General features: G+C 31.6%; 1 protein-coding gene across 1 annotated transcript in view; it reads right to left on the reverse strand.

Moving 5' to 3' along the window:
• Nucleotides 1-1,039: 1,039 nt before the first annotated feature.
• Nucleotides 1,040-9,250, reverse strand: part of LOC106880973 (uncharacterized) — a 24,359-nt gene continuing 16,148 nt past the window's right edge. Inside the window, exon 2 of the mRNA XM_014931155.2 lies at nt 1,040-3,448. Within this exon, the coding sequence (XP_014786641.1) occupies nt 2,075-3,415 (1,341 nt within the window). The 5' untranslated portion in view covers nt 3,416-3,448 and the 3' untranslated portion in view covers nt 1,040-2,074. The remainder of the gene's footprint in view (nt 3,449-9,250) is intronic.

The raw sequence follows: 9,250 nt of genomic DNA on the forward strand, positions 1-9,250 counted from the left end.
CTTCGAAACATATGTTGGAAATAAAAGAATTCATTTAACATATGCGTTTTACTCCATTTACTAAATTTATATATACTCAAGTACCCAAAATAACAAGGAGTTTCTACCTCCATAAACAGGAGTTACACCACAGTCATTTTGTGATCTTTGCTACCCTGGTATCTATTAACCAATTTATTTTGTCCGAGTTAATTATTAACTAGGAGAAAATAAATGCATATAATAAGATATATATATATATATATATATATATATATATATATCCACACATATATTTGTATATATATATTTATATATATATATGGAACAAGAAATTATGTAATGTGCTTCATTAGCTTATAGCTGTTTCTGCTACAAGAATTTTTGAACATCCAATGAAGCTGCAAGGTGATACATAAGCACTCCACTTTGAGTTCATAGCAGAAATAGTTGTAATCTAATGAAGTCCATTACATAATTTTTTGTTCCCTTGTCATATAATTTCTTGTTATGCTCTCTACTGATTCTCTATTTCTGAAGTTTATGTATGTGTTGTAACATGGGGTTATTAATATCACTATGCATAAATGAAATATTAAAATACTTTGTGTTTGTGTGTGTGTGTGTGTGTATAATTCAGCAATGTAACAACACACATGCTTTTCTTGGAGTTTTCTTCTTTTTTCCTCTTTTCTTCCTGAAAACGAGCCATGCTCAAAACATTATACACCCACTCTTTTCTTCATCTGATACTGAGTGTCATCCTAATACATTCCATGTGTTCACCCTTTTGTTGTTTTCCTATTTATTATTTTTAATTTGCCTATGTATATATATATATATATATTAATCATAAGGACACATTAATAAATATTCGCTTCTGAATATTTTGCTGCTGATACACACATACACACACAATCAAATATATTGAAAAAAGTGCTAACATATCTAATGCAGCAAGCACAATAATTGATCAAGAAAATTCCCACATAGAGAAGAGGTAAACGAAGTTGAACAATGTTTAGCAAAATCAAACAAAGCAATGGCAACAACACAGATAAAAAAATTGAAATGTCTTTATAGATTAGTTAAAATTATAAATAGATACTGTAGTGAGTAGAATGCTAGTCTGAGCATTACCAGACACTATGACAACTCCAAATGTGTTTCTATCTTATTAGATCTTCTCAGTGAAGCTGAATCATTCTTGTCTTCTAGATCAAAGGACACAGAGAAATATTTATGTATATAGAAATATAGTATGGTATACTGACTTTCATTATTGATGCACTACTAGAAAAAATCTGATCTTCACTCAAAGAAATATGATTATTCACTAGTGAAATGCTCTTCCTTAGCAAACATTTTAAACAGTAATTCTTTTTATTGTTTAGTCATCAGAAGATGAGGAGTCTTAATGACTTTGAGAGGAAATAATCCTCAGAAAGGAGATGTAGCCAACATGCTTGCAACAAAGTGACACCTACTAAAAGCATGCATAGACCAGGTGGCAAGTTTAAACTGGACTTACCATCCAAGAACAACAAAGAGCCCTCCAACAAGCTTCTATGCAGTTACCATTTGCAAATTTTTACTGACAAGGTTTTGGTTGACCCAAGGCTATTGTAGAAGACACTTAGTGAAGATGCTGTGCAATGGAATCAAAACTGAAACTATGAAGTTGAGATGCAAACTTCTTAACTACATGGCTATGCTTGCTGTATCCTCTATCAGATTCATCAAAAGTTGTAGCATACCAATCTTCTTCAAATATTCATATTCAATTCTTCAGGCTTATATTTATGACACTGATTTTTCATGTCTATCCACACTCATAAAGCAATTAAATTTTAATACACATGATGTCAACAAAACAACATATTTGCAATGTTTCAAATATCACAAAATCAGCCAATATTAGTTACATCAAATCTTCACATCATACCAGGGTGAGTTACATCACATATTCACATCATCACAGACATTCAGAATCAATATTCATTATTTTTTTTAGCAAAAAGAAATATAAAAATCTTTACAGCAAAAAATATTGCAAATATAAAAGTTAGATATAATATTTGGGATCATCAATGATCTACAAACACTTTAATTGCAACTGTTCATAATTCAAATATATCAGTTCATTAAGTATTTGGTTTTTCCGAACTTTTCCATTATATTCAAAAGGTGAAGAAACTATAGATTGTTTGGGCAATTTTGAAGAATTTTTACTTACAACTTCATTTGCAATATTTATATCAAACATTTTAAATTCTTTTTGTCCTTTTGTTGCAATTTCAGGTAAAGTTCTTGAGCGTCTATGGCAATAATTGTTTGAGAAAATATTTGTTTTTCTTGATGCAACATCATTAATACAGAGAGAACTAAAAGTACTACTATTTACACTTGACATATCACTGATGGATTTCACTCTATTACAAGATGAATCATTATAACTAATATATGTAGAAAGGGAGCAGTTATATGGAAGACTTGATACACTTGTCAAAGAAACACAGTCACTATTTTCTTCACATTCACATAATTTTGCTCCTTTGCAAGATTTGTGATTATTAATTTGCACAATATGAGGATCTTGTCTTTGTTCTTCTTTGACATTATTCAATGAAAGATTGTCACTAAGCATACTGCTTGCAGAATAACCTTGAGCTGTATTCATATGGTACTCACACCAACTATCATTGCCATCCATTTCTTCATGCTCTAATAGGTCTACAAAGGCAAGTTCATTACTGGAGGTTTCTCTATCTTTTTGTTGTTTCAATTCTTTTAAATCACACTTGCATTGATTTTTAAATTGCTTTTCACATTTACAGTAATCAAAAGCTGTTACTTTCTGTGATGACTTGCAGTATCTAGAGTTTAATGAATTAAACTTGTCATCCCTTTTGCCGTTCAAATTTGAAAATAAATCAGGGGTTTCTAGATTGCATTTGTAAGTGCTGTAACATTCTTTGCAACAGCATCCTTGTAAATTAACATGAGTCTCTGTGTTTTTAGTTGGAGCTTGTTCCTTTGAATACTTGCCATAGTGTAAGTTTTTTGAAGAAGATTCATTCACTTCTGACTGACTCGGTACACAAAACTCAATTTCTTTATATTCTATTTCATGATTTTCTTTTTGACCCCGAATAGTTTTAAGGTTTGTTTTAGGAGAACATTGTGGGAGAAAGTTCTTAAAAGTTTGAGAATCTTTATTTTTTGAAGCATCATTTTGTTTGACTTTGCTTAATTTCTTTTGAACATTTTCACTAGTTCTTTGTCCCATATCTGCAATTTCTTCATAAATGTGGTTGGAATCATCCAAATCATTATCACTGTTGGGAGGACACAATTTAACTTCTTTTGGAATAGGAGGCAGTTCTCTTGATACTTTTTCTACATTTCGTTGTCGACGAAAGAGGTGACAAAACATGATTTTTTTTTCAGTTATCTTCTTGACTACTTTCTGAAAATAGAAAGAATACTTTTATTTGTCTTGTAAAAGTTGAAAATAAGACTTTTTCATATGACATTTAATATCCATATATAGGTAGCACATGGTGAATTTACTGCAGAAGTTGATTAATAGTATAAGAATACCTAACATAATTTAGCTTCATTGCTTATACATTGAGTTCATATTCTATCAAGATAAACTTAGATTTATAGTTCATATGAAAGGATAAAATAAATATTAGTTGAATCAATGAAAGAAACCCTATGAAATCTCTTAACATGAAAGAAATTTCAGCCTAATATCACTCAAATAGCACCTTACAGTCTTAAAAAGAAAGACATAGAAGCTAATGCATTCCTAAATATACTAAAGCTGCAAAGAGAAAAAGTCACGCATGTTGGAATGCATTTGATTATTATAGGTTTGCTCATGAAAGCTGACCTGGGGCTAAACAACAAATAACATTAATATACTGCCTTAGATTTAATCCTCTATTGCCTATATTCCTGTATGAAAAAAAAATCAGTATTAATATGAAGTAATTTTTTTTCAAGATGATAAGGGTTCCATACAATTGGTTTCAATCTTTTGTAGCACTGAACAGAGAAAGGACCTATTCCCAACAGCTAAATGAATGTGAGGTGTTCCCAGTAGTACAACAAAATGCTTGCCAAAGATTTGAACCAACAACAAATAGTTCAATATATCACTCACCTAGCAATTTTAGCTGTCTCACTAAATATATAATTTATAATATTTATATAAGCTTACATTGATTAATGAAGACAGTTTCATTAAATCAGTTTGGAGAAAAAGTTTTATTGATATTTAACAGTAGGCTGTTAAAGTACAATGTTACTGAGTGCTAAGAAACATGGTTATTCACTGTAATGTGTTATGACATAAAGTTACAGAAGTAGAAACCTAATTTGTTGTCTGGTCTGTCTCTAATGTCTGAGATGACAAAACCATTTAAGTTGCTGATGTTTGTAAAATTAAAGAAACACAACATCCAAAATGCCTGAATAAACTAAGAATGAATAAGACAACACTATAATAGTGAAACAACCAAAGAATAAACTGAACTTCTAATTCTACTTGACTACCACTGCATGAATACCTCCACAAATTATGAGGGCACTACATGGTTGAAAGAGTGGGAATATTTATTTGAAGCAGAATGTCACAGAAGAGAGTTGTTGCAAATAATGTCCATACATCATTTTAATTATCACTGAAGGTGGCATGAAAGTATCATTATGAATTGAATAATTAAAACCTACTTCATCCAAATGGAATCAACAGAAACACCAACTGTAAAGGCTGTTGAATCACAACTATTAAAGAAATTAAGATGATAAAAGCAAATAACACTGCAGAATCATCAACTGCTACGCTAAAACCATCAGATTATGTAAATATTACACTAATTATTCAATTAATCAAGTGATGCATGAAGCTGTCATTCCTAATGACAGGCGTAACAGTTTCATAAGGACAAAAGAGATGCATTAGAGAGTAGCAAATACAGAGGCATCAAATTGATAGAGTAAGTTTTAAAAGTAGCTGAAAGAGTCTTAGTCAAGTCAGTAAAACAGAAGACTCCAAAGAAAGTAGTGAAGTTCAAACAATACATTAAATATTATGCTATAAAGGCAAATGGAAATAATGTTTAGGGCAGAAACCTTCAAGGGAGAGACATAAAATGCCAACAGTATAGTATTGGTTAAGATTAGCTTGGATAAGGTCAGTTTAAATTTGTACTAACCAAAGATGCCATATTCCTCGTAACAGAAATGAAGATTTCTTAGCGAAGACTAAACTACTCTACTTTGCATTTGTCTGTCAGTATGGAGAAAGATTTTGAGAAAGTCCTGCACTCATTAATCTGGTAGATGTATAAAAAATCAGGTTAGATGAATGGCTTGTGGATGCATTCAAGCTATTCATCAAATCTGAGAGCAGGCAGCTATGTAAGGATTGACAGAAAATTTAGAAGAGAGTTTAGTGTAAAGCTATGTGTTCACTTGGATCATTCTCAGCCTAGTTCCTTAGTAAATAGTATAGAAATCCAGTAATAGTTAACCCTTGAATACACCATAGATACATGTTTATAAGTTACCTTTCTTGTACACAAATTCAATAACAAAAATCAGGAATGTGACTTACATATAAGGCGAGGACATCTTGTGCAAGAAATGTCATTGCTTTTAAAATCAGCAACAATTATAAATGCTGAACAACTTGAATGCATATTTAATATGATAATACGGTTGCAACCATTTTTAATAAAATAACCATACCTTTAATGTATGAAAACTAAGCCAGGAAAAATTAGGCATTGGTCTTTAGAGTTAGTTGAGTGTAGAGTTCAGAGGTGAGACTGATACAATGAAGTGTAATTGATGAATGAAATAAAGGTAATAGACAGAAACAGTAACAAGAGACAAAATTTGAAAGAACTGTTAATATGAGAAGAGGTCAGTGGCAACACTGATACAATTGTTTGTGGAGATTGTGTAGAGATGAGATAAACAAAGATAATTGATAAATACAATGGTGAGAGGAGTTTATGGCAAAATTAGTAAAGAAATAGATGTAGAGAAATAAGAAAAAAACATGGAAGAAGTGAAGGTCTAGAGCAGGGGTTTCTCAACCAGGGTCCATATAACATTTTGTTGGTAAAATTTATTTGCAATAAATTACTTATACACAAAATATTTTAATACACAAAAATATTTTAATTCATTTACTTTAATAATATTTTAATTCTTTTATACAATATTTTAATTCTTTCATAAACTTGTTAAGAGTTAAACATAAAAGGGTAACGTTTCATGCCAAATCAATTATTGTTACAACAGCAACACACTAGTAGAAAAAATGTTTATTACATGCTACTGTTTTCAAATTTAAAGCTGAAAAATTTGCAGAAGTTAATGGTAACAATTTTGCTGAGAGGGAGTTGTGAAAGACAGGAAAAAAACAAAAATTTTTTACTAGAAATATCGAAGATAAAAGAGCACATAGAGATATCTAGAGATGGAGAAAGAACTGTTTGGCTAGGTCACTGATCAGGGAGATACTCGGTTACACTGTAACCTTGTTAGAGATAAGACTGAAGAAGCCAAGATATCTTCTAATCCACTAATAGAATGCCTAATGAATGGGCTCAGCATTTTATGATGAAAAATGGACTTAGTCTATGACAGAAATCTAAGGATATCCTAGAAGCTACCCACACGGTTTGGAAGAGAAGATAAACTCTTCACACTTTGAAACAGAAAGCAGCATGATTTTCAAATTGAACATATGATAAAATGGACCATAATCCAATGTTTCTGAATTTTTTGGAAACTGCAAATTTGACATCAAAGGAAGGAAGACTATTCATGTGAAAACCACAGGACATGAAAGGATATAAGTTTACTGTGGTGAGCAACAAGAGAGTCAAGGAGAAAGAGTGAGAGAGAGAGAGGGGAACGATGAAGGGGAGAGGAGAAGAATTAGAGAAAGAGTGGGAGAGAAAAAAAGAAAGGAAGAACAAGAGAGGGAGAGAGAATAGAGATAGGTGGTAGAGTGCACATCGGTAGTATTAAGATAAAACTTACTTGGAAATGGATGTGTGGCGTTCGATCATATAATAATATGAATAATATATATATATGCATATACATACATACATGTACATGCCTACATATATATGTATACTAGCAGAGATACCTGGCGTTGCCCGTGTTACATGCAATTGAAGAATGAGACTTTTCTGTTATATTTTCTGTAAGGAACTGGAATACCTATAATTCGAATTTCCTCAAAATTGCAGATGAGGGTTCTTTCCCTCTTTACACACCCTAAAAAAATTCTAATCATGACACATGTATCCCATACTATTGATCTTTATGCGCATATTCCAAAATTCAAGTCTTCTGGAACCTGTAAAACGGATTTTGCTCCTGAAAAATGGAGCTCTAAAATGTGGGAATGAAGGCCCCTATTGGGGGTGGGAGTGTTAATGTCAACCAGAGAAGTTGAATTGTTGGGAATGTTTTTAACTTAGGTCTTATAGTATGCCTATATATATATGTGAGAGTATAGTTTCACTTCAATAGTTTCAGTATGAAGTTGAAAGTATTAAAGTGAAAGTGTGTGACATTACAGTAGCAACATGTTATTGTTTCACTTTTGACACGTAATACTGAAATAGTGGAATAGTTTCAGTATTAAAGTGAAAGTATCTGACATTACAGTAGAGTGATGTTATTGTTTCACTTTTGACATGTAATACTGAAATAGTGGAGGAGATATGATATTGGTGTGGGCTCGAACTATGCAAGAAGTTAAAAATATTTTTGCCCTAAGATACTACATGGACCCTAATTAGGGCATGTGTTAATTTGGAATGAGATTGGTTGTGTAGTTCTCGAGTTTTAGGGATTCACACAGACACACATTCTCATCTTTATATATATAGATATAAACACACACACACCCAAACACACATATATATATGTATATCAATATAAATATATGAAAGTCAATGAAGTTTGGTAAAAGAAGGTAATTATTACATATTTTCTTGCTGTTGTCATTATAACACCTCGTTGTAAACAATATTCCTTGTTTTTCCTTGTGGAGCATATGCAAATAGGTTTGTTTTGCTTCCCACTCTTGAGCAGCCAACATACAGTTGTCCATGTGAGAAGCAGGGCTCTTCCAAGAGAAGACCAGCTACAGAGAGGGTTTGACCCTGAGATATAGAGTTGTAAACCCTATACCTCCACCCCTATCTTCTTTTTTTCGTTCTCTTTCCTTCTTCCTCCCCTCCTGTCCATATATCTGACCTCACAATCTCTTACACATCTTCCTCTATTCATCTATTTATAGCCTACTGCTTCCACTACTACCTTCATTTCTCCCTTAACTATTCCCTCCTCCTTCCTTCCTGTCTTATGACTTGATCTCACAATCCCACACACATCTTCCACTCACTTTGGGCTGTCTTTTAAGTAACCATTGCACTGAGTAAACTGGATACGAAATGATGTATATCTGCCAATATAACTATAATTATCACTAGAAAATACCAACACGGATTCTATACATGGATATTTACCTTTGGAATGGAACTATACTACAAGTACTTTCTCTTCTTTGTTTTTTCTTCTCTGCATCGCTTGCATTTCTTACTGCAAATATCCTCATACAGATTTAATAATCCTTAACTTCTACTATTACTGTCTCCGATAAAAGGGATACATTGAATTTTCCCTGAAACAGCTGTAAGACATTCTACATAAAATATAAATTTATTTATGCCATTGGTCTCTTTATCTCATTCTTTTTATATATACACACGATAATACACGAGCCATGTTAAATTCCCCATTAAGGTTGCAACCACATCTGAGGCAAAACTAGTCGGTATACAGCACTTACTTGGTATTACCTGTAATATTCGGGTCTGGTTGACATCATTACCCTTCATAACCTTTATATACATATACATATATATATATATATATATATATATACATACATATATATGAGTAAAAATAAATACAAAAAAAAAGGGTTTTGTATGATCGTGTATAGAGGAATATATTATTTTATTTAAAAGAGTTCCAACTCTGTCTGTTTTTTATGTTTTTTATTTTTTTATTTATATTCTTGTAAAATTTATGTGGGATATAGAATATGGAATATATAATATATAATACAAAAAAAGATGGATAGTACAATGAAATTAAGTATTGAATGTCTTATTGAATATATGGAATATGTCTTATTGAATATATGAAATATTGAGTG

This window comes from Octopus bimaculoides, chromosome 1 (genome assembly GCF_001194135.2).
Source record: "Octopus bimaculoides isolate UCB-OBI-ISO-001 chromosome 1, ASM119413v2, whole genome shotgun sequence".
Lineage (NCBI taxonomy): Eukaryota > Metazoa > Mollusca > Cephalopoda > Octopoda > Octopodidae > Octopus > Octopus bimaculoides.